Source organism: Balearica regulorum, chromosome 4 (assembly GCF_011004875.1).
Source record: "Balearica regulorum gibbericeps isolate bBalReg1 chromosome 4, bBalReg1.pri, whole genome shotgun sequence".
Classification (NCBI taxonomy): domain Eukaryota; kingdom Metazoa; phylum Chordata; class Aves; order Gruiformes; family Gruidae; genus Balearica; species Balearica regulorum.
In genome coordinates, this window is record NC_046187.1 from 23,173,935 (window position 1) to 23,199,808 (window position 25,874).

At 48.1% G+C, this 25,874-nt stretch overlaps 2 protein-coding genes across 4 annotated transcripts; both read right to left on the reverse strand.

The window, feature by feature from the left end:
* Window positions 1-632: 632 nt before the first annotated feature.
* Window positions 633-17,032, reverse strand: LOC104635119 (UDP-glucuronosyltransferase 2A2). 2 transcript variants are annotated; one of them, XM_075751419.1, is made up of 8 exons: window positions 16,808-17,032; window positions 14,484-15,371; window positions 12,011-12,659; window positions 6,181-6,329; window positions 4,765-4,896; window positions 4,256-4,343; window positions 3,278-3,497; window positions 633-1,998 (listed from the first exon to the last, which is right to left on the reverse strand). In XM_075751419.1, the coding sequence occupies exons 2-8, from the start codon at window positions 15,210-15,212 to the stop codon at window positions 1,722-1,724; spliced, it is 2,244 nt and encodes a 747-aa protein (XP_075607534.1). In that variant the 5' UTR covers window positions 15,213-15,371; window positions 16,808-17,032; the 3' UTR covers window positions 633-1,721. The 2 variants fall into 2 exon arrangements, with proteins under 2 accessions (XP_075607534.1, XP_010300141.1); XM_010301839.2 differs by lacking the exons at window positions 12,011-12,659; window positions 14,484-15,371; window positions 16,808-17,032 and adding an exon at window positions 8,285-9,046.
* A 4,642-nt stretch (window positions 17,033-21,674) lies between these two features.
* LOC104642002 (sulfotransferase 1B1-like) lies at window positions 21,675-25,815 on the reverse strand. 2 transcript variants are annotated; one of them, XM_075751420.1, is made up of 8 exons: window positions 25,613-25,815; window positions 24,647-24,795; window positions 24,294-24,422; window positions 24,095-24,192; window positions 23,789-23,915; window positions 23,607-23,701; window positions 23,348-23,528; window positions 21,675-23,273 (listed from the first exon to the last, which is right to left on the reverse strand). In XM_075751420.1, exons 1-8 carry the CDS (start codon window positions 25,792-25,794, stop codon window positions 23,161-23,163), a joined length of 1,074 nt encoding a protein of 357 aa, XP_075607535.1. In that variant the 5' UTR covers window positions 25,795-25,815; the 3' UTR covers window positions 21,675-23,160. The 2 variants fall into 2 exon arrangements, with proteins under 2 accessions (XP_075607535.1, XP_075607537.1); XM_075751422.1 differs by lacking the exon at window positions 25,613-25,815 and adding an exon at window positions 25,277-25,517.
* Window positions 25,816-25,874: the final 59 nt, after the last annotated feature.

Consider the following 25,874-nt stretch of genomic DNA (forward strand, 5'->3'; position numbering starts at 1 on the left):
CTGAGTTACTCAATGACTTTTTTGCCTCAAACTTCACCGCCAAGTGCTCTAGCCACGCTGCCCAACTCATAGAAGGCAAAGGCAGGGACTGGAAGAATGAAGAACTGCCCATTGTAGGAGAAGATCAGGTTTGAGACCATCTAAGGAACCTGAAGGTTCACAAGTCCATTGGCCAACATGGCTTCACTATGAGCAAATCATGCCTGACAAATTTGGTGGCCTTCTGTGACAGGGTTACAGTGTTGGTGGATAAGGGAAGAGCAACTGATGTCATCTACCTGGATGTGTGCAAAGCATTAGATGACATCCTTGCCTTTTAGTTGGAGAGATGGATTTGACGGATGGACCACTTGGTGGATAAGGAATTGGCTGGACGGTCGCACTCAAAGAGTTGCAGTCAATGGCTCAATGTCCAAATGGAAATCAGTGATGAGTGGTGTTCCTCAGGGGTCAGTATTGGGACCAGCACTCTTTAACATCTTTGTCAGCGGCATGGACAGTGGGTTCGAGTGCACCCTCAGCAAATTTGCCGACAACACCAAGCTGTGTGGTGCAGTCGACATGCCGGAGGGAGGGGATGCCATCCAGAGGGACCTTGAGAGGTGGGCCTGTGTGAACCTCCTGAAGTTCAACAAGGCCAAGTGCAAGGTCCTGCACGTGGGTCAGGGCAATCTCAAGCACAGCTACAGGCTGGGTGGAGAATGGAATGAAAGCAGCCCTGAGGAGAAGGACTTGGGGGTGTTGGTTGATGAGAAGTTCAACAAAGTTCAACCCAGCAATGTGCACTTACAGCCCAGAAAGCCAACTGTATCCTGGGCTGCATCAGGACCAGTAGGTCAAGAGAGGTGACTCTCCCCCTCTCCTCTCATGAGACCCCACCTGGAGTACTGCATCCAGCTCTGGAGTCCCCAGTTCAACAAAGACATGGATGTGTTGGAGGGAGTCCAGAGGAGGGCCATGAAGATGATGGGGGCTGGAGCACCTCTCCTATGAGGACAGGCTGAGAGAGTTGGGGTTGATCAGCCTGGAGGAGAGAAGGCTCCAGGGAGATCTAATTGCAGCCTTCTGGTACCTGAAGGGGGCCTACAGGAAAGCTGGAGAGGGACTGGTTACAAGGGCAAGTAGTGACAGGACAAGGGGTAATGGGTTCAAACTAATAGAGGGTCGATTTAGATTAGATGTAAGGAAGAAATTTTTCACTGTGAGGGTGGTGAGACACTGGAACTGGTTGTCTAGAGAGGTTGTGGATGCCCCATCCCTGGAAGTGTTCAAGGCCAGATTGGATGGGGCTTTGGGCAATGTCGTCTAGTGGAGGGTGTCCCTGCCCATGGCAGGGGGGTTGGAACTAGATGATCTTTGAGGTCCTTTCCAACCCAAACTATTCTATGATTCTCTGATTCTGTGAATTTCTGAAATACACCAAAATTAATTTGAAAAGTTAGAGCAGCAATTACCATTCTAGGGACCATGTGTGATCAGCTAACAGGGTCTCAAGGGATAAAGCAACTATAATTCAATCTTATTTAGGCCAGAAGGAATTTGCTGGCTAAGCAAGCAGCTCTGCCCCACAACAGCTTTTTAGGATGACCCAGTTCAACAGGGTGCTTCATGATATGCCTAGCTTAAAGCATATCCTAATAATTTTATTCACTAAGGAATGTGCATAAATGTCTTGCTGAATCAGCCTAGGAGAAGAAAAAGTGCTGGTGAGAAGAGGCTGTCTATTCTTTCTTCCTCTTTGCAATCCTGCCACATCTCCTACAGCAAAATAAGCAGCATTTGACAAGAATGAAGACAGCAATGGCTACACAGGTGAACAAGAATGCCAGAACATCCAGGCAGTGGTACTGGTACCAGGTTAGATGATGAGCAGCTGGTCTCAAGTGCTTTGCTCCTTTGTGACGCATGACAAATTCAATCCAGAAGACTGCTCTGTCCAGAGGCTTAACTGGCTGGTCATGGTGTATCTTGGATAACCTTAGAGCATTTTCCTTATAGCTGAGGAAAAAAAAAGAAGAAACCAAGGAGATTTGTCACTGATTCCTGAAAAAACACATTCAGCACCTGGCAGTCCTCTTGAGGAAGGTAGAAAGCCCTGCTTTTACTTTCATCAATGGTGTTTAAATATTTTTGAAACTGGCCCAATTTACTCCTATCTGCATAAAATTGGGTTATGAACAGTAATAGAGAAAGCCAATCTCTTACAAAGAAAAGTTACTCAAAATTATTCCAGATACTGCTTTTAAAAAAGCAGCATGGAAACACTTGCAGTGTTTTCTGTGCCAGTATAATACAGCATGCTGGTTTTGGCTGGGATAGAGTTAATTTTCTTCACAGTAGCTAGTATAGGGTTATGTTTTGTATTTGTGATGAAAACAGTGTTGATAACACAGGGATGCTTTAGCTACTGCTGAGCAGTGCTTACACAGTGTCAAGGCCTTTTCTGCTTCTCACACTGACCTGCCAGTCAGTAGGCTGGGGGTGCACAAGAAGTTGGGAGGGGACACAGCTGGGACAGCTCACCCCAACTGACCAAAGGGATATTCCATACCATATGATGTCATGCTCAGCAGTAAAACTAAGAGGGAGGTTGGCAGGAGGGGCGCGTGCACTGGGTTTTATCTGGGTCTTTGGATGCCTGGTCATCATCCAGGTTGTTATAGATCATGTCCACTACAGCACATTCCTTCGGATACTGGATACCTCCATCAATGTTGGTCCGTTTGCTTTGGGAATTTGCACGTTCTTCCTTGAAGGGATACCTGTCCTTCACACTTCACAGGAGTTGCTGCTGAAGATGGAGGACTTGTTCCTTTTTTCCAGTCCCTTTGTCAATGGCCTTATCCTTAGCAAGGGATCCCTACCCTCTGATTCCTGACTGATAGGTACAGTAACCTAAGGATATTGGTAACTCAGGGGTAGGAGAAAGAATTGTGGCTACAGAGTAGACATAACACAACTAGAATGGTCACCCAGAGCCTCGAGAGGATTTATACTAGCAGAGACAGAGCAGAAAACTGTCTCAGGAGCTGCTTTGGGCTTTCCAAGAACTACTTTTCTCAAAGGGATCATAAAATGTAGTATAAGGAAAATCAAATTACTGATCTCTTCGTTCTGAGAAATGCAGATTCTCAGAAATGAAAGATGATTTTCATCTGAAACCCAAACTCCAGCTACTCAATATTTTTGATTCCCAGAAGAACCAGCAGAATTTCTCACATCAGCAGCCCAAGATTTTAATAACCTCATCCTACTGTAAGGCAAGAACAAAACTCACGTGGAATTGTTAATGACTGTTTTCAGTGCATCAACTAGGTCCTGCGTCTTCATTGTGCTGAAATCCAGCTCAACTGCAGCTCCCTTTGCCCTCATGTGAGCAATGTTGTCGTGCTGGTCAGCAAACATGGGAATCCCAACCATTGGGATCCCGTGGTAGATAGCTTCATAGATCCCATTGGTCCCACCATGAGTAATAAATGCTTTTGCCAAGGGATGGCCTGGAACAGGGAAGGAGAGGCACATGTAACAGCAGCTGTGGCAGATGGCGTTCACTGGGATGTGAGCACTGCAGACTACCTGAGCAAATGCACTGTTCCCTGAGAAGGGAACACCCCTGACCTCTGGATCAGCATCAGAGCTTGCACACTTAGCTTTCATGCATACTTATTTTAATGCAATGTGTGAATCACCATGTTCCTCCAGACTGCCCCAGAGTTACTTCAGCCCTTCTGCTTCTGTGCAGTTATAGTTTCTACACGGTGTCAGGTTCACAAAAGCCCCCTGCTACAGACTTGCTTAGGTCAAGCATTTTGAAGAATGAGCCTTGGAGATTAAGTGCAGAGGCCAAATCCAGCTACAGAGTACATGTCTACTTTGATACTTACTCCTGCCTACAGCTGGTTCTTATCCCTTCCAGACAATTGCCACTTAGCTCTGTAAGATAGAGGCTTTTGCTTTGGAGATCCATCTTTATAGCTAAGTTCAAGTTGCTGCCTTCTTGAACCACTGCTCCCTACTCCCTTGACAGCCTGTCTGTATCTTCCATGGTTCTTGTACAGCCATTCACCTTAAGGTCAAAAGCAGGCTAGGAAATTGAGGCTCTAAGAGCAAACCTCTGCTGCTTAAGGTGTGAAACTAATTGTAGCCACAAGTGTTATGTGGTTCTTTTGCCTGAATAAGCCATTTTAGTGGGAAAACAAAGAAGGAAACAGTTTTTCCAAGGGTGCAATGCATCCCAGATAGAAATCAGTCTCACCAAGCAGGTCATTTTGGGGTATCCAGTCATAAATCCTGGTGTTCGAGCCCAGAGTTTCTGGTTTTTTCCCTTTGTAGCGCCAGAGGACCTTGAACAAAGGAAGAATAAGATAAACATAGTGCATGTGATGTGCCCTTCTGTATTATTTCATGTAATGTAGGGCTTTATCTCAAACCCACGTGCCTTTTCCCAGTAATTCAAATAGCTTTAGCTCCACTTTAGCTCTTTGATCAGTTAGTATTTGGTTATTGTAAAAATGGTATAGAGTGATTTTTAGATTTTGACCTATGGACACGCCTCCACTTCATTTGGTTCAGAAAAGGAGAAACACCACAACTCCCCATAAAGTGACTCAGCAGTCTGCCTCTGCAGAACCCAGCTTCCCGGTTGTGGCACATCCAGGAACAATGCAGATAAAAATCAGGCCAGTCCAAACGTAAAAGGCTCACTTAAGGCAATAGGAATTAAAAAAACAAGGCAAGTTGTTTTAGACTTGAAAGGAAACTCACCTTTTGTGGAAGCTGGCTGAGGGCTCTGGCAATCAAATTACTTTTTTCATCAGTTAGGTTGTGGACCATCGACCCGAGAGAGAATACCACAATGCCGTGTTCCCCTGAGCTCTGAACAAATTCTTCCATTTCCTAGGAGAGGCAGGAATCATACTAAGAGTAATTATGCACTGCAGATTACACAGATTTCTGTAAACAAAGAGCATAACTTTTTTAGATTATCAAGGAAATTATCATGATGTATGAGCACCTCCGCTGACAGAAGGGCATTACAAAGATAGACCTGGCCCTGTGCAAAACAGACAGTTTCTCCCCAAGAAGGAGCAGGACAAGTTGAGACAGGTCACAGAAGCTTTGACTATGTGAAAGCAAGTCAAGCAGTTTCAGGACACCTTTCTCAGAGCACAAGCAGCAGGAATGGATCCTGGCACTGGCGTGAGAGGGCCATACCCTGTGACACCCTCCCTAGCACAGTCAGTCATGGTTCTCGGATTTTCCTGGAACAAGCACTTTGCATTTCACAGCTCTGCAGGAATGGACAGTGCTGAAAACTGACAGTTTTTCAGCATCCTGATCAGAGATTCATCGAGTCGCTGTGGTCACTTTGTTAGCCAACCAGTTCTCTATTTCTTGCAATACAGTACATGTTGCTAAACAGATTTTCTACAAATCAGACCAATAGGTTTTTCTGTTCCTTTTTTTGTAGTGAAATGGAGCAACAGCATCCAAAAGAGAATGGTTATCCATTTCCCCCAACTCAACCCCTGCTACAGGGGAGCGGGAAGAGAGTTAGAATGTTTCTTTTAGTAGACAACTTGCACTGAAAATACCCTACCTCCTCTAAGGCTCCTACAGGAGTGATAATCTAGATCAGACCTTGTCGTGTTGCCATCATAACTATCTGGGAGTTTCAAATTGCACCTGAATATTGCCAGTCACAGCAGAGCATAGGCTGGAGATGCTGAGTGTTTTACTCCCTTTAAGATGTCTTAAACTAAGCAACAATAGAGAAAGTGCTTACCATTATTCTCTTTCTGCAAGTCTTGACTCCATTTTGTCTAAGGAATTTCTCCCATCACAGTGCTTTTTTGTGTCAGGTATTTCAATGTTATCATGGGCTGCGAGTCTGTTATCTTAGAATTAAATCTTACACTTAACTACTCTGAGGTAGCACCTGTTTTTCCTACCTGCTGACCTCAGCTATCCTCTTTTAAGACAGCAGGCTGTAAACCCAGCCCTCAGTTTGCACAAGTGCCGATTGCTAAAATAGCTCCTTACTCCCCACTGGCAGCAGAGCATCTTCTTTAAGAATGAGGTTTCTCAGGACATGGCTTGCACGGCTGATCAGGGAGATGATAAACAGTTTTTGTTCTGCTGGGCAAAGTGCCAGCCAACACCAGAACAAAATTGGGATACCTTTGGTAATGGCTTTGCAGGCTGGCAATGAAGTCCTCCAACGAATTCAAAGTTGGGCAGGAAAGGGCGTGGAAATTCAAAATCCCAGTATGTTCTGATTAACCATATCTCTGCTTTACCCATCGTCTCACACAGGGTTGTGGGCCTTCCTATGGACAAGGTACAAGGGGTTTACAACACACACGGGAGTGGTCTTGTTTGCTGTAGATTGCAAAATAGGAGCCTTACCTTTGTCTTTTGGCACTCCTTGTCAGTGTAATCTATCAAATCATGCACGAAATCAAAACGTGGACAAATCCAGACCTATTCCTTGCCCTGTCCTGTTTTTGGCCTTGGCAGGTTGCCACAAACAAGGCAATACAATCTTTAAAAGGATCTTGAATCTTCAGGATGAATTTAGAGTGGTACAAGAGTGTGGGAAGCATTTAGTTTCTGTGGTACAGAACTGCAGTTCTTGTACCACTGAAAGACTTCATTACCTGTGCTTGTAATAAAGACGCACTTTGGGAAAGAGAACAATCACAGAAAATTCAGTCCCAAATTAAAAAAAAAAAAAAAAAAGAATTGCAAAGTGATGATCACCAGTCAGGAAGGAGTAAAGTTTTCAAACAAAGTTCTGTGGCATTTTTCAAATGGTGACTCAGTCAGTGGCTGCTCAGACTACTATAAAAGACAGGTACAGCCATCTCTACTTCTCTTGGGGACTGGGTAAGCTCCTTCTGACACATATTGGGAAAATTTGGCCAAATCCATAGGTGCTTTGAATGTAATTTTATGCGAAATCCAATGTCTCTAGAAATCCATCTATAGAAAAAAAATTCCAAGGGGTAAAACTGTTTTATAGCTTCCCATTTGGAAAAATTCATATTCTCAGGTACATGTTGCAAGTTGTCTTTGCATTATTTTCCCCACAAAGTGGAACTGAGGAGCAAAACAGTTAGAAGTGTTGGTAAATGATTGTCCAAAGCCAGCCTAATGCAAGCAGGAACCAAGGAATATAAGCAGCAAGATAAAAATTATCTGTAGGGCATCTTCTTATACTACTTGATCAGTGTTACAATTTACACCAGTACTTTTTTATTTTAAGTAAAGAGCAATGAGTCAGTTTCAAAGTTACTAGAGTGAAAATTAAGCCTGCATTACAAGTAGAGTGATATAAAGGTGTAATTAAGTCTTATGTGGTATTAAAAAAAATCAATCCAGGGAGAAGGGACTAGTTTGCAGAGCACAGAGGCATTCTTGAGAAACACAGGAAGAAAAGAGATTGGAGGGCAACAGAGTAGATGCCCTTGTTCTTGCTGTTCACTCCTTACCTGCCTGAACATAGATATTCTGTACAAGATTCAAAGTCCATTGAACTGAAAGGTCTCTTTAGTAGACTTTGAATCAAGCCTGAATTGTACTAGGTTGGAACAAGAATTTCAGGTATGTATGTAGTTTAAGGAGACTATTTCAAACTCTGAATGGTGGATGAAAGGGAAAGGTGACAGTTCTTAGCAGTTATTATTAGAGAATATGAACTCATGCTTAGCATCCTGTACTACGTAGGGTTGCAAGATGATACCTCCAGATGATGCATGCAATATGAATGAAGTGTGGTTTTTTTGCTCTGCAGTTGCCCAGAGACAGCCAGTGTTCCCAGTTACAACAGGGTTAACTCCATCCCTTTGTTGTCAGTGGAGCTGTCTGCAGTGTTCTGCACTTAGTTAAGGAATGATTTTGCCCTCCAGCCTTTATCTGTTATCATCTTAATTGTAAAGTGCCTGTCATCAAGATGAAGAGGCAACTGTCCTCTGAAAGCACTAAAATGAGCATACAGCTCACTGCAAGGACTCACCAGCAGTATCACCATTGACAAAAATTAGAACTATGATGTACTCTAAAGACCCACAAGAGGAACTAGAGCAAAACTGCACTGGTGTCTGTTAGACTAGACCAGACCAGACCTAAAAGGGAAAGCACAGCCTCCATGTGACCAAAACAAGATTACCATCTCTGCTGGCCATTGAGAAAGTATTTTGAGACAACAGCATTGAGGTCTGAAAACATTCAAAAGGCACCACCTGTGCAAGAGGAGAAACCACTCAACAGCTGCCTTCCTTACCTAAGACATTAGTGTAGTACCAATCCCATTCATCTCTCCAAAACGTCAAGAAAAATAAATCTATGTAAAAGTAAAAGAGGAAGTTCTGTAGTCTTTCCATGAAGGACATCTGGTCTGTCATCCCCCTTGTGCTAGCAGGTACATAAGAAGGTGGGGATGGGAGCCCACCGCACAACCGCTCTACTGCATTCCCATCAGAGAAGCGGAAGCTGTAGACAAAAGGTATTGCTAGGATTTCTGCTATGAGCTCCCCGCCTACAGACAGGGGGTCAGCTAGCAGAACATCAAACTTGGCCTGCTGCAGCTTTGCTATCAGCTGAGGATTCATCACCAAGGTGTCACAGGTCTGCCTTGACATATTGGTAAAGGCTTCCAGGTCTTCTTTCATCCTCCACATGATTTCCCAGGGGGAGAAATTAGAGACCTCATTAATCCAGAAATTGAGGAAGTCCTCCATGATAGCATCCAGGGTCTTCTGGGTAAAGGGGACTTGCAGTACCTCAAAGGTGAAGGGAGAGGAGGTGTCTTGGTAGTTGATGAGCAGATTGCTTGAGGGCACCAGCACAGTCACTTCATGACCCCGGACAACGAGCTCTTCCAGCAGCACTTTCACATTGATCCAGTGACTTGCATCGGTGGGCCAGACCACCACCTTCCCACACAAGCCAGTGCTCCAGCAGCATGCACAGGCCCAGAGGAGCCAGGGGAAGCTTGGCCCCATCATCTCAGCAGACCATGTACAACTCCAGTCTGACTGAGCTGGAAGTTCACTGCTCCAGTGTGTAAGCACTTTAGAGCCAGCCAATAAAAATGAGATCCACTTAGTGCCAAGCTTGGCAAGAGGGCACGTCAGAACACAAAAAAACACTCATGGGAGGTCTGGGCAAGCAGCAAATCCTGTTCTGGAGTCCCATGCAGAGCCACACCTGATCTCGAAATGACAGCAACTCCTGTTTCTGCTCACTACAAAGTGCATTTCACAGCATGTGAAAACCAGAAGCCCTTTCCCTCTGTTGTGGTTTAATCTTGATAGGCAGCTAAGCACCACAGAGCCTCTCACTCCCCCACAGTAGGAGGCGAAAAGAATCGAAAGAGCAAAAGTTAGAAAACATGGGTTGAAATAGACAGCTTAATAAGCAGAAACTAAAAACCAAGAAAAACAAGTAATGCATAAAGAACAATTTTGCACCACCAGCCAACCAATGCCCAGCCAGTCCCTGAGCAACAGCAGTCCTGGCAGATTTCCCTCCCCAGCTTTTTTTGCTGAGCACAACATCACATAGTATGGGATATCCCTTTGGTCACTTGGGGTCAGCTGTCCCAGCTGCGTTGCCTCCCAACTTCTTGTGCACCCACAGCCTACTTGCTGGGAGGAGCAGTGTGAGAAGCAGGAAAAGCCTTGATGCTGTATAAGCACTGCTCACAGTAACTAAAGCATCCCTGTGTTATCAACACTGTTTTCATCACAAATCCAAAATACAGCCCTGTGCAAGCTACTATGAAGAAAATTCTATTCCAGCCAAAATCAGTATACTCTCGTACCAGATCTTCAAGCAGGAGCTCAGGCTAGGGAAAGTACATGAGCAGCCCATGGGACTTTTTTGACAGCTACAGGATGAATCCTGTCTTATCACTTGACTGCAACCTAGATTTGCTTCTTTGCCCTGTGAGAACCAGCCTACCTGTGTGAAGCTGGTTACAATTTTTATGTCCTCATTTACTAGGTGCAATATGTCCTGCAGTGCTTCACAACTAACCCTCTGGGTGCTCTAGTTCTGTCCTCTTTATAACCTGGTAGAGATGATTCCAGCATCAGGCCACCCAAGGAGAGAAACGGGAGGAGGTGAGGAGCACAGGTTTTGCTCATCTTGCTGCTTCTGTGCCTTCTCTTGGGAAGATGCTGCAAACTGGCATCAGTGTATCCATATCATGTAGTCCAGGACAGATACTGCCAAGACAAGAAACCTGACTTCTTCTCTTGACTGTATCCTGCAGATGTAGTGGAGATGCTTGGTGCTACTGATGTGTTCAGGGAAAAGAACAGGCAGCTGCTCTCTGCTGAGCAGAGGGCGAATGAGGCTGAGACTGAGTCTAAACATGGCCTGAGCACTCCTGCAGGAGCTCAGCACCACCACATGAGCTCCCCTCAGTAGACTGACAGTGGAGCAAGCAGTCTTTCATCATGCTTCAATGTCATCGCTTGAAAAAGCCTTTAGGTAGCTCTAGAAAAGCAGCTAGAATAGTAAGAACTCTGAAGAGGATTTTCCAGGAAGACAAGGTGCATGCATACACGCAGGAGCTGGGACATTGCTGCATTTCTGTGAGATGCTTACCCCTTCCTTTCACACCTCCTTCAGGACTGGATACACCCCAGATCAAAACATATCACAGTCAGGGTAGAGAACAGCTAAACTAACACAGCTAGCAAAACAGGTATTACACATGCACCCTTAAATGCTGAACCCCACATTTAACAATAAAAAAGACAACACAAGATCCAGGCAGCTCTGAGGCTTACACCACAGGAGATGAGCAAACCATGCTTCTGTCAGCACAAGATTTTCTAGTCTCTGTCAAATATGATAAGCAACACAAGTACGTAAACACACAGCTAGGTGCTCTAATAGTAGGATATCTTAACAGCTCTCTTAGCAGAATTACACCCTACTAGTGAAATATAAACACTTAAAGTCTCATTGAAACAATATCCATTTTATATTAGGGCAAGGGGTAATGGGTTTAAGCTAAAGGAGGGTCGATTTAGATGAGGTGTTAGAAAAATTCTTTACTGTGAGAGTGGTGAGGCACTGGAACAGGTTGCCCAGAGAGGTTGTGGATGCCCCATCCCTGGAAGTGTTTAAGGCCAGGCTGGATGGGGCTTTGGGCAACGTGGTCTAGTGGAGGGTGTCCCTGCCCATGGCAGGGGGGTTGGAACTAGATGATCTTTGAGGTCCTTTCCAACCCAAACCATTCTATGATTCTATGATTCTATGATTCTATGATTCTATGATTTATCTGCCCACCAGCAATGCATGTATGTTTATCCTGTTTCCTTTTAAGCATTACAATAATCACTTAGAGCAAAAATGTGAAAATAATTATGCAACTATTATTTAAAAAAAGAAAAAAAATTAGAGATAAATACATCTTCTATTTCTTTTAGATACTTTCAGAAAAGCAAAGAACTTCGTCTCTGCTGAGGGCCTTTTATCCTGCAAATTGGGGCTCAGCTGCTCTCCCAAGCCTTTAAAACACCAGAGGTGGCCATTATCTCTCATTTTGAGATAAGCTAGCAAGCAAGAAGGGTGCTGGGGAAAAAAAGTAGTATTGTTGTAGAGCTTTCCAAAACCCATTTTTTATTTCTACTTCAAAAGATTTAATTCAGTAGTAGTGTTTGGTGAGTTTATAGTATTATTTTGCTGTTCTTAGTGTTTGTTATGATTCATCTATGAATATGCCTGATGAGGTCTGTTTCAAGTGGCTTTAGCACCACTTTACCGATCCTAGAAGTACTTGTATGGACTTAGCTGTACTAGTATAGCAGGTCAGGATTAACAGGTAACATTTGTACTTGCCTGGATTGTTTGATTTGACACAAGAATTTTGGAGGAAGGGGAGTGAGTGCAGGACTGTCTTGCTCCTAATTTGTGCCTTAACCTCCAGGATCTGAGTATTTACTCTTGTGTGTACAGCAGATGTAATTTCTGGAAATAAGAGCAGCCTTACCTAAAACATCACTGTAGTACTGATCCCAGCTTCCCCAGAGAAGGTAATGATATACAATATCCTGCACATTGTAGAATAAGATGTTTTTTAGCCTTTCCAGGAAGGACATCCCATCTGTTAGGCGGCTTAGGGTGGCTGGTACGTAGGAAGGAGGTGCTGGGAGTGTCCCACAGAGCCGCTCCACCGTGTTGCCTATGGAGAACCGGATGGTGTACACGAAGGGAATACCCAGCTTCTCGGCAAACAGCTCCCCACTGGGTACCAGTGGGTCTGCCAAGAGGACATCAAAGTTGGATGCCTTCAGTCTCTCCAGAAGCGCCTCATTCTTCAGGACTTCATCACAAATGATTTTGGTTATGTTCTCTAGCTTGTACATCAGTTGAGATACCTTGTAAATACTTTCCCAGACAGGTAGCGCTCTCTCCTGGTAAAACCAAAAATAGAAACCTTCTTCCAGAAAGGCAGCCATCTCCTTTTTGGTGATCGGCACCTCCACCACCTCAAACTGGAAGGGTGAGGGCTGTGTAGGGTTGAGGATGAGGAAGCACGAAGGCAGCAGCACAGTCACGTCGTGGCCCCGGACGACAAGCTCCTGGAGTATGTACTCCATGTTCAGCCAGTGGCTGTTGTCAGCCGGCCAGACCAACACCTTCCCCCCGGATCCCCAGCCCAACACAGCCAGCAGCCACAGCACCGCCACCTCCTTCCCAGCCATAGCCTGCCCTGCGTGTCAATGTCCCCGTGGCCTTCCTTCGCCCGGAGCAGTAGCACTCCCAGGCTGGGCTGGGCATGCGTGACACTGCTTTGCTCCCGGAGGGCAGGGAGCCGAGGTAGCTGGTGTGAAATCCTGTCCTGGATAATGGCATGTTTTCCTGGAGGAAAAGGTGACTAGGATGAGCTGGCCCCATCTGGTGGTAAATAGCTTGCTGAAGCTGGAAGATGTACTTCCTCCGGAGCAGCAGGGAGAGCTGTCAGCCCTGGGGGACTCAGTCCAGTGAGGATTGTGTCCTGCTGGTCATCCTGGCCCTCCTGCCTAACTACAGTCTCTATGTTACTTGTTTGGTAGGAGAGGTGACTTCTTCATTCTTCTGGCTCCTTGAAGCACGGCTGGGTATACAGTGAAGATGTTCACCCACTGCATGGGCACCCTTTTGCTTTATAAAGCCACTGGGCATCTGTTCACAGAGCACTTAAGGTGGTGATCCAGGGCTGCAGCTAAAAAGTTGCGTCTCAAAGTGGATGAAACTACACAGCAAGTGACTCCAGTGTCAGAGTAAGACTGTCCTCATGTGAACTTGTCTCTTCCAGAGCATGCATCGCAGGACGCCAGAGCTGGTAAGTGATGGTGTGGGCTGTCCTGCCTGTCACTAGGTGCCAATTATGTACTATAAGTTGAACCAGAAAATCTGTTAAATAGTTTTATTTATGGTAAAGTTTCTGATGTGCAACTAAGAAATAATGTAGTCCTCCTCACTGTGCTAAAAATCATCATTACTGGGCTTCTGCCCAGCTCTGTTATGCAATGTTTTCCTAATGTTGTTGTGCAAGACTTTTGTTACGGCTTCTGTGCTGCCTAGAGCATCCTTTCCAGGATGCAAACAAGGGCGATGGAAGCAGTTGGGCTATGAGGAGCCAAGCTGAGATACCCCATCTGCTGTGCACATGACAACAGTTGGGTATACTTGTGGAGTCCTGCAGCATGCAGGTAGTTGCAGGCAATTGAACCCTGAATGATTTGCAAGTGCTCGTTTTTGTGAGCTCAATGTAATTGAGTAGTAGTAAAAATGGTATGTTGAACACATGATTAATACTACACAAACATATTTTTCTACATACTCAAGACAGTCCAGAAGAAAAACCTGCAGAGGAAGATTTGCTGCCGTTTGGTTGTGGATGGAGGATAAGTTTTAAATAAAACTTGTTTTGTGCAGAGAGGATTGGTTTCATATGACCAGTGATGTAAGTGAAGTCTCTATTACAAAGCCATGATGCATTTCAGTATTGCTGCTGAGGGTGGCAGAGTTGGCTCGTAATTCACCAGTTCCCTCCTCCTTGTTATGACACTGTGAATTAGGAAAACAGCTCTGTTCCTGGTCGCTTTCTGTACAAGTGGTCATTGGGCAGGGAAATGTGCAAGCTGAGCTCCCTTGCTGAGGGTCCTATATGGTGTGGAAGTCGTTTCAACCTCCACATTAAAAATAATTATGCCAAAAGGCAAACCCATCAATTGGCTTGACCACCGATCCCTGTCTCAATGCAATGGCATAGCAGCACAGCACCCTGACAAGGGAGTGGGTGCAACTGATGGACCCCGGCGGCTCATTCCCTTTTCCACACAGGGACGTAATGACAAACTTCTTGCTGACATCGCTCAGACCTTGACTTTGCCACCCTGCCAGGTTCCTAGCTCTGCAGGTCATAAGGCGGGAGGCTGTGTAATGAGAAGTGAAGTAGCAGAAGGCTTACCTAAGACCTTGCTGTAGTAGACATCCCATTCTCCCCAATAGCTCTGGAAAACATAGTCTTGCAGGTGGTAAGACACGATGTTTTTTATTCTTTCACCAAAGGACATGCAGTCAGTGAGCTCAGACAGGGCTGCAGGCGCATAGGACGGTGGGGCTGGGATCTTGCCGCAGTGCCTCTCCACGGTGGAGGCCGGGGAGAAGCGCAGCGAATAGATGAAGGGGATGGCCAGCTTGAGAGCCAGGAGGTCCCCGCAGAGGGTCACCGGGTCTGACAGCAGCAGGTCATAGCTAGACCCCTGCAAGTGGGCCATCAGTTCTTGGTTGGTTAGCACTGCGTCGCACATCAGCCTGTTCATCTGGTGCCAGTTTTTGGACAGTTTTCCCAGCTCCTTGTAAAACTGCCAGAAGGTCAAGGTGGTTGGCCTGTTATTCAGCCACAGTGCCACTACATCCTCGATCAGGTTCTCCACAGTGTCTTTCTTGAAGGGCACATTATAGACCTCAAACTTCTCTGTGGCCTCAGCCCTGGGTTTAATGAAGAGGGATGCGTTGGATACCAGGACAGTAACTCTGTGCCCGCGGCGGATGAGCTCCTGTATAACTATCTTCACGTTCAGCCAGTGGCTGCCTTCCGTTGGCCAGACCAACACATTCCCGCAGAAGACAGACCCTAGAAGACTGACCTGAAAAAGGAGCAGCTGGAGGTATTTCTTAGAACCAGTGACTTTTGTGGCCATGGCAGGATTAAGGACCAGATAGCCTGGCAGTTTTCCCTTCCGGTTGGGAGTGCTGCACCTCTGTGTTGTGTTTGATGGATCTTTACTAGCACTCTTAGCAAATGGAAAAGTTTGCGGTTGCACAGGTGGAGCCTTTAAAACTGACGTTTGGTCTCAGGTCTGAAAAGACAGAAAAGGATGTTTGGTGATCCACTTTTCTGGCTTCTACCCTGTTAGTTTCCCCCGGAGGGAGCTCCTTTCCCTGGTTAGCAGGGTGGCAGCAATCCCCACTCCTGCCAAAGGTCTGCCTTCTAGCTACTCTCTTTGCACAAGAAGAATTTGATCCTTTATTTTTTTATACCTTTTGTAGTTTTTCTGAGGAATTCTTACCATGAAATAAAAGCAAATAACAGTGGGTCTCTGCTTGCTGTCTAATTACTGGATCAGTAAATGCTGGCAGATTTACTATAAGTATTAGAAAATAAGTGGCACTGCTGCTAACACTGCAGAAATACTGAGATTTGCTGGAGAATGTATGACCACATCTGCTTTTAAAATCCCTGTTTTCAGCTGCAACAGCCATGGTATCTGTATACTGTAATGTTTCTATTACTTATGTCAGCAAACCTACCTGTACTTAAAGATATATTTCTCTTACTCTGAAAGTTTCCCAGCTTTCTCCACCTTTCTTTCCAGAAGCAGCACAGAGGCTTACTTAGGTGACAGGCAGCAGTGCTACAGGAGTGCTTGCTTGAAGATATTGCTAGACTTGGGGCAAGAGCCCCGGGCAACACAAGGTGGGACTAGCAGTGGCAAATTATACTGTAGGCATCATTATGCCTCCTCAACCCTTCTACAGCCATGTCCCTGCTGGTAAATAATATGTATTACTGACACTCACGTCCCAGCCCCTGCGGAGAGCTGCTGCGTCTCCAGGCTTCACTATTGATTCAAGTCGGTGCTGTGGGGAGAATTAACTCCATCTCAGCCAGACCCAATACATTTACAGAGGAAGAAACCGCCATGTGAGCCAATCCCCTGGATGCCAACTCTGATGCTCAGAAAATCACTTGTGTTTCTCCCATGAACCAGCGATGCCAGAGGCAGGCTAAGGAAGGAAGGCCACAGAGTACGTTTAAGTGGCTGACTTGGAAGTGGCATCCTTTTTCAGGGTGAGATGTTAGAGGTGCTGATGTTTTCCATGCCGAGAGAAGGCAGCAAATCCTTCATTTGGGTGACGACAATGCCAATAATGTAGCTTGTTCTGACATGTGACAGGTAGTTTCTGACTGCTCCTAGACAACTCTTAACACAGGGAACTCATTGCTACTGTCTGGGGCACATCACCACCAACCTGGTCACGTTGTGGGCTCCGTTCAGGTGTCTAAATGTGGGTCTGGAGCCCTCCTGGCCCCTAAAGGTGCTTCTTAGAGCAAAACCCACATCTTCAGGGTGGCTCTCACTTGCAAAGTCAGCACTTGAATGTAAGGCGCTATGTCCGGGAAGGAGCTCTGAAGCACCAGGACCCAAAATGACAACTAAAACCTGTGCATATAATGATACGCTTGATCCAACACAATCTGGGGAACGAATGCCATGCAGCAAAAGACTCTTACCTAGCGGAGTCTTCCAAGGCACGTAAGCATCATGCTCTGAGTTGCAAGGTACAATTTGCTACACTGGTTTGCTTCTATTTCTTGCTGCTCACCTTCTCTGTGCCTGGGCTGCTCTGGCAAGGTTGGGTATCGGGCAGAAGGAGCTTAAATAAGTTACCCTCTGAACTGGGCTTTTCAAAAGGAGGAAGTAATACAATATAGGTTGATCACAACAAGGCATATATTCTGGGATTATTCATTGCTTTGTTATGCTCCCGTAATTTAATAGTCAAGATGGTCTTCCTGATGCTAGGGTATATTATAATGTTATTACAGAGCCAGATTCTCAGAAGGACTTTGCGTCCTGTAGCTCAGAAATACAGTGCCTGACTGCTAAAAAGATTTTTCACTCCCTTTAGGGTCCCAGCTGGCAAAACAAAATGTTAAACAATAGACTTGTTTATAAAACTGTCCACAGGAACAAAGATAAAATCTTGTGGATTGTTTGCAGAGTTTTTCAAAAGTTGCTGTGTTACCTGTGCTGGGTCTGTGGGCCTTGATTCCAGAGATCTAGGCAAGTTTTTAATGACTTGAAAATATAGGAATCTAAAGATACACCTCTGTGGTTTTTAAATATTGTTCATAATATTCAAACTGACTTTATCTAAACCTTCAGAATTCGGGGCAATTATGCCAGCATATTTCAGCAGTAACTTGGCCTTACAGCCAAGAGTTTCACTTTTATCCCTCCAGAGACCTTCATATTCAGGATATCTTTTTTCAGGCTAATTTAGTTTATTTGAGAAAGTCCTATAAGAAACGTAAAGCTTTTCCAGCATGTTCACGTGGGCTAGAGCAGATGGAAACTTGGCTTTCATTTCTATCCCCTCAGTAACTAATTTCTCCGTAGCAAATGAGAGCTGTTACCAGGGGAACCAGAGGGTTAAATTTGTCTTGTTTCCATGGCCAGCTTTTAAAGGCGATACTAAGATTACTCTTAATGCAGAGATGATAAGCATTTTGAGAGGATTAAAGGGCAAAATGCAGCAAATGAGAGAAAAGTGGGGTTGAAGAAACTAGATGGTGTTAAGTGTCTGTATTTCACACATCTAGCATTACTAAGTAGAATTGCTGCAGACACTGATGCAACCTCCAACCTTGTTAAATAACAACAGGATTTTTGAGGTGAAGGTGAGTTACGCAAAAGTTGGGCAATACAAACTGGTGTTTTCCACATATGGGCCTCTTCACTATTTTGCTGAATGGGGCTTATGGTGTACATTGCACCTTTATTTCTATAAAACCTTGATGCCAGCCACCACCTCAAAAATTCAGTGCCAGGGTAGAAAAGGGAAGCTTTTGCCCTGAGAAGCACCAAATGAGTCTGTGGCTTTCCTTTTACTTATTGCAATAAAGCAGCTTCTGGACTGAAAGCAGACTTGAAAGTCTTGACTACTTTGGGGGTTTTTTGGGGGGCAGGGGGAGGCTGGATGGGGAAAATATCAAGGTTGGCTCATCCCTGATGAGTACAGACAGAAGTGAATGGATTGAGCAATTTTGCAGAGGCACATGTGTAAGTGCTCAGTAAAATGGCTACTCCCATGTAATCCCCAGGTGTAATAGGGAAACTCCAGCAAAAGTTAATGAGCTGAAATAGCCTTACCATAACCACCTTTCTCAGCTAAATTGTATCTTTATACCTCTTACCTTTCACCTGTAGGACAAAAATACCACGGGCTAGGTTTATAGCATTTCACTTGGTTTTATTGATTCAGATTAAGAGTTTATGAACTCTCTTCACTGCTGTTCAATGCTGCAGGGATGCCTTAACATGTAAATGTATAGACACCGGGGTGACTTGCACTGGAGCAATTTCCACTCTGCAAAGCCAAAAAAAGAAATGAGAGAAGGTCCAGACCAAGCTGGACCTGCTGGGAATTGTGCATTTTTGGTGGAGAAGAGGTGCTGCACCCTGTCCTTGCCAGCTCTACAGAGCGAGGTGCAGCAGCAGAGACTTGCCGAAGCTGCCTGCAGGTACAGCACACCAGCATCTTGTCAGCATCTGTCCAACCCCCAAGGGAAAGCTGAGTGCTATGCAGCTAGGCAAATCTGCAAATGCTGAGGGTATAGACATGGTGGGACTCATCTAATGGCTCACCAGCCTGGAAAGGGGCAGTTGCTCTCTCCCTCCCACCTTCTCACGTGTGTTTGCTGCTCATGCTCCCATGCCAAGCCTTTCCCTGTGCCACGTCAGCTTGACAATGATTTATTGTAGTGCATGAGTTTGCTGCTGGGCCAGGGAGGAGCTGGGCAAAGACAAGGCTATCACAGAGTAGGGGTCCCCCTGAATGGTTGGCCAGCAGCCATTGCATCAAGCCCCGTAGTAATGTATTCACATGTTACAATGCATTTGTGTGTTCATATCTCTGCAGGGAAATGACAACTAAATTGAAATCCCTGCTAAATTTTGGCTGAATCCACCAATTGTACATAACCCTGCTGCTGTACTGTAGCTTCTTGCTGGCTTTCTGGTCTAAAAAAGAAATTTGGAAACAGAGCAAACCTCATCTCTGGCCAGAGGAAATTTATCAGAAATAACTTTTTCTTACTTGGATGCAGCCTGCTTAAGGTCCTAAGCCACATCTGTGTCTTGCAGGAGCGAAGTTTTGCTGTTTGACACTGCTGGCACGAGGTTTTTGCGTGGGCCTCGGTACACAGGCGGTACTCCTGCCACTTATTCCCCAGAGGTATATCCAAGTGGGAAGTCTGCACCTCGGTCTTGGCACGTGTCCTTGGAGACAGCCTCCTTGCCAGCACTGCCCATGACCACCACTCCTCTTGTGTTTCAGCATACAGGGAAGGCAGAGACTGCTGTTCCTCTGATATTGCAGGTTTGGAGCTGATCCATTGGCTCGGTCTGGGATGCAGAGGGGAGCACCTCATCAGCTGCTAATCGGAGCGTGGGGGAATGTTTCTGCATGTCTGTCTGGGAGGGAAATAGAGGCAACCCCTCTGCTCCCAGGAAATCAGGCCTGGAGGTTGGGACTTGGGCTTCACCTTGTAACTGCAAGGGATGCCATTTCATCCCTGGGGGTATTTCACTAGGAGAGGTTTGTGTTTCCTTCTCTGTTTGCACTGGAGGCACGAGTGGGATTTCAGCTGGGGCTGCTGTAGCCTGTGCCTGGAGTGTTTTGAGGCTGGAGGGCTGAGAGGGAGGATCATCCTCTGCTTTGGATATCATCAGCTCGGGTGCTTGGACCTCTGTATGCCATGCAGGAGCACCCTTGGCCACTTTTACTGTGAACATCAAGGACTTCACCTGAGCTCCAGCCTCTAAGCCAGCAGCAAACCCATTCTGTAGTCCATGGCTCTGCTGCCAGGCGTCTGCGCATGGCCGTGAGGAAGGCTCCTCGGTCCCTGTCAGGTCTTTCACCCGCCATGTTTACACCTCTGCATCGACAAGAGTGGGAAGAAAGGCACTGTGTTCATATCAAGGGATTCAAAGTCCTGGGTTTACAAGGGTGTTTACAAAGGAGCTGCACTCATCCTGCCCTGATTTGCCAGGTGGTGCTTTTAAGGGCAAAGTTACTTCTGCGATCCCTCCTCTGGCCTCATAACCAAATACTTTTTTCCTGGGGTCTTAGCACTTTGAGTCTACACAAAACTTCTGGGGCACAGCATTTCAGCCTCCCCTGGCTGGGTATGCGGCATCTCTTCGGCTGCTAACAAGCACCATAACAGCAGTGAGAGCAGGTGCTGAGAGGATTGTACTTTGAGCCCAGGGACAAAAGATATAAATAAAAAAAACAACCTGGTTCTCATCAACAGTGGTGAATGAAAGCACGTCTTGAAGCATGTTTTATGCCCCTGTTCATTTCACAGGAGCTGCTGTCTGAATTATGAAGAGGAAAGACGTGGCATTGAAGAGTAATCTAACAGACCAGAGATGCTTTGGGGAAACAAAAAATAAATGTGTGTGCTTGCACACAAATGCAAACATCTAAGGAGCAAAGCAGAGGCGGTTGGAAGGCCTGGCTTTATATCCAAGCAGCAAAAAACAGGTGTGCAAGGGATTTAGGAAGGGAAGAAAATACCTGGAACAAATTACAGAGGAACAAGTTCTTGACGTTAGTGGGGGAACAGTCCTTGGCAAGAGCAGTGGGGCCAAAATGCACACTGGTGGTGCCGAGTCACAGCAGTCGAAGTAAGAATGAAAGGAAATTCCTGTAGCAAGACATCATGGTGTCAAGAGGCTGAGAGGCAGACTGGCAGAGGAAATTTAGTGCCTGAATAGACTGAAATCTCTTCAGCCTAAAAATTCACAGCTAGAGGAGGCTGTGTTATGAGGAAAGCCTATAGATTCCCAAAGGGTGGGGAAGATTGATGTAGATGAATTGCTGGTACTATTTCAGCGCATGAAGTAAGTGACCTCAAAAAAAAAAACCCACCCAAAAAGCAAGTTGCAGGGGGAGCAAATCGCTAGGAGAGGTACAACGTGGTATGGGATGTGGTGGATGTCATGAGAGTCAGGGCTTCAAAGGCATATGTGTAGAAAACAAAAAACCTACAGAGTGACCAGACACAGGGAACCACACCTGGCGCAGGAGCTGCTTTCCTACGTGGCATCTTTTCTGTATGACAGAAGTGGCTGAAGCCACCGCTCATGAGTTCAGGTATCTCTGATCTGGTCTGTACTTACCTGGATTATTTTTACTGTCTCCTCTTCCAGCATCTCTGGCTCAGTTTTGTATTGAGACTGCAGGGTAAAAGGGGCAGCAAGGTTCAGAGCCTGCTGCATTGCTCTGTAACAAAGCGCTATAACCGAGCAATGCGCAAACTGCATCGTGTGGCACAGAGAAGCTCCCAGCATCTGAGAGAGAACCGGGAACCATTTGCAATTATTTTATTATGACTTAAAACAACATTTCTTCCAATGAGAGATCACAGTTCTGTATGTTCTCCTTTTGTCCTTGTTTTCTTCCCACCCATCCAGGTAGGTAAGACCTATCTCTGCTGTGACACCCACCACCCCCGCTTTTGTTGGGTTTGTGGTACCTAATGGCCAAACTCCAAGGATTTTGCTGAACGAGGGGATTTAACTCAGTTTTGCTGCCTGTATTCCTGGACATGTCCCACCTGTCAGTCTCATTCCTGGAGCACAGTGGAGCTGTTTCACATCCAATAGCCCCAGTTTCAGCGCTGGGTTGTTCCTGGCTGCATCCCTGTCACTTTCCCTGTCCCCCAGGTCCCTGCTCATTTTTTTTAACCTCTTTGTCTATTTTACCCACTCCTGAGAAAGAAATTGCACCTTCAGAGATGCTCCATGCCTACAAGCAGTGAATATTTCCTCCAGGTCGCAGGCAAGTTTGTCTTGCACGTGTACCAAACAGAAGAAAGGATGATGAACTTGGGCAGGAGAGGACAGCATCTGAGCAACTGGCACCCAATAACCATCTGACTCACAGTTTCCTTTTCTTAAATGATTGCAACATAAAAACAGCTATTTTAAAAGTTCCAGCTTTTAGCAATGCTGTTCCAGCCACCTAGCTGCAACATGTGCCGAGGTGCCGCAGTGTGCCCTGGGGTTCTTTTGGCAGTGGTGGGAGGAGGAGCAGCTGAGGGGACCCTCTCCTCTGACCCCCTGGGGACCCACTGTACCTGGAGGTCGATGTGGTTGCAGGGAGACCGGCACAACATAACAGCTTCCAGGTCCCTGGGAGCAGAACAGCACAAAAGTGACCAGCAAAATCCTCCTTTTGCCTCCAGCTTCGATGCTCCTGGGTGGAAGGGTTGATCTCAACCTCCCCAGGCTGCGTCCATCTCCCGGCCACCCTGGGGCTGGTTTTGTCCCCATCCTCCTCACCTCATCTCTTCCACATGGTCCCAGCAGCGAGGGAGGGGCATGGCCATCACCATGCCCTGTCCTGTGTCTTCTCAAAGTGTGACTTCAGCAGAGGGGTTTCTGAGGCAGGAGACGGTGGGTGTGGGACCCCAGCCACAGTAGAGATGAGCATTGGGAGCTGCTAATAACTTTTATACTTTGCATGCTGGAAACGCCTCTGTACCACGTGATAGCTGTTTTATTCCACCAAGAAAAGGCGCACAGGCATAGCCTACGCACGTCCTGGGCAGGCAACGTGGGACTGGGGCAACGCGAGGTGGGATGAGGCTCCACGGCACTTTGTAGCAATGCAGCACATTTCACATGGGTGCAAATTTGGGAGGAAGATGCAGAAATAAACTCTTTATTTTTGATAAAGTCCCTCTGGTGCAGGGAGGCCAGTGAGATGCAGGCAGGCTGGGGCAGTGCTGGAGCTGCTGCTGGGGAGCAGGATTAATGGGGGTGGGTTGGGGGTGTGTGCACTGGTGCCCCCTCAGATCTGGGTGCGGAAGCACAAGTCTGTGCCCGACATCTTCTGCGCGTAGTCCCGGTCGAAGCGCTCACTCTGGGCCACAGTGAAGTGGTTCTTCCAATCGCCAGTGGTGCCTGGGGCCGGGCGAGATGGAGATCAGTGGGAGTTGGGGGGGATGACGTGCCAAGACCTCCCTGGGACCACTCACCTTTGCGCATGAAGGGGGAGACGCCCTGGTCCATGAGGTGGGAGGGCACCATGCTGTAGTTGGTGGTGGGGTTGTCCCGCATGGCCTCGAAGGAGGTGTGCCGTGTGATGGCATCCAGCGCTGCCTCCGACAACTCCCGCCCCAGGAACTGGGCCACCTTGGCAACCTCCCGGCGGAGGTCCTGCAGGGCAGAGGCCGATGCTCACCACCCCCCGCCATCCCCACAGACTCCACACCACCATCCATCCCGGTCCCTCACCTCCTTCAAGTCCTCGTAGAAAAGGTAGAGGATGGGGTGATCCTTCCTCCGCTCCCAGTAATCCTTGACATGGTCATACCAGGAGCCATATGCTACTGCATGGGGAAAGCAAAACAGGGGGTGTCAGGGGCTGACAGCACCCCACAGGGTCCCCGCATGCATCCACGGGTGCCCTGTCCCACCTCTGCCAGCCATGAACTCCTCCAGGTACTGGGCCCACGTCCCGGGGTGCTGCTCAAACTTGTTCATCAGGTCAAAGTGGTAGAAGGAGACCGCCACGTCCTTGGCATTGCGCCCCACATAGATCATCTGCAGAGGGGCCATGAGGTACAAGGAGCAGCTCCAGGACCCCCAACAGGGGTGCTGCTCCAGCCCCTAGGGCTCCCAATCCCACTCAGGATGCTGGTGGGAGCAGCAGCAGGGTCCTGCTCCATGGGAATCGGGGAGCTGCAATGCCCCCCAGAGCAGAGATCAGGGTTGGGGGTTACCTTGCAGCGGTTTTCCCAGAAGGATTTGGGCAGGACATGTGCAGGCAGGTGGGTCTTCACCACGCGGGGTGAGGGCATGGTGGCCAGCAGGTCCGTTCCTGGGGGACCCCAGAGCATGTCCCCATTGGGCCCTCAGCAGAGTCCCCCTGGGCTCAGTCCCTGATAGAGCACCTGTGGCTGAGCCCACACACCCCACTACCTGCCAGCATCTCCCCAGGGGCAGAGAACTCCAGCATGGGTACCCTCTTGGTGATGATGTCCCGCTTGCACTTCTCGGGGTCGCCACCTTGCAGGATCATGTCCACAATCTCACTGACCCAGGTGGTGCCTGAGGAAAGCAACCCACCAAGGTGGTGAGCAGGGAGGCATTGGGGGGCTCAGCACTGACAAGCCCCCAGACCCTGACTGGGTTCCATGGGTACAAAGGGAAATCCCACATGGCTCTGTCCTGGTAGCCCCAAATGTGCTGCATCCCCCAGGCAGTGGGTCCCAGCCATGCAACACGCTCACTCACTTGGGACCACCACGTCTGGTGGGCTTGGGAATGCTCACCAGATTTGGGGAAGGTGATCACCACGATGTCCTCAGGGCGGCTCTGGAAGGTGTCGACCCGCTCCCAGTCAAGGGCAAAGGCGCAGACCATGGGGATGCCGTGCACTGTTCGCCAGGGTTGCCGCAGGTATGCGTCTGGATCAGCCATCCTGATGAGGATGGGGACGTTGCGGGGGGCTGGCTGGTGGCAGGGGGGGGTCCCCTCGCCCTCCCAGGGCAGCCGTCGGCCAGGGCAGTGCGGGCACCTGGCGCCGTGCCTGTCGGGGGGTGGCAGTGACGCTGCCAGCACAGGGACCAGAGGTCACCGCAGCCCTGCCTCTGCGCCCGCCACTGGGTATGGGGGTCCCGTCTGCAGGGGCAGGAGCCCACCCCGTGCCCCAGCAAGGGCTGGGGGTGACTGCGGGGTGCTGGCATCACCCAGGCTAGGCACCTCTCCCCCTGCCTCAGCACCCTAGGGGAACAGGGAACCGGGTCCCTGGGGTTATCGCAGCAGTCCCCACCCCAGGCGAAGGCTTAGGGGTGCTGGCTGCACACCCAAGTACACCAAACCCACCACCCTGGACCCCAGAGAAGAATGCTGCCCCAAGCAATCGAGCATGGGCAGGGCACCCACGGAGCGCCCCGGCTCACCTAACTCCGTGCTACTCTGTGCCAGGAGGGTGGCACCGGGAGGCTGGCACCGGGAGGGTGACACCGGGAGGGTGGCCGAAGAGGACAGGGCTCCGCGGGGCTCCGCAGCGGTTTATGGAGGGAGGGGAAGGAAAGAGGCAGGGCAAGCGAGGGCAGCAATGTCTTCCAGCGCTGCAGCTGCCGGGAGGGAGGAGCGAGCGGAGGGGGAAGCTGGCGGCCCCTGAGGCACGGCACACATCTCCCGCCCCGCTCCCCGCCCACAGCTCCCGGCAGTGTCCCCGTACGTGGGGACGGGGGGGGCCACCTCTCGCAGCCCACGCCCAGCCCACGCCTTACCCCGACGTGGTTTTGCCTAAATCCTCGGCGATCCCGCCAGCTGGCGGCGGTAATCCCCCTGCCACGGTGGCCGAGGGGACATGGGGTGGCGCTGGCTTGTTCCCAAGCCGAGGAGAGACTGGTGGCCCCAGGGGGATGGTGGGGTCAGGGTCAGCGCAGTCGCAGGGCAATGAGCATCCCATGGGGGGGTCAGGGAGGATGTTTTATTTTTCTCCAGCAGTCCCAGGAGAGGGGAAGGACCACCCAGGGCAGTGATGGTACC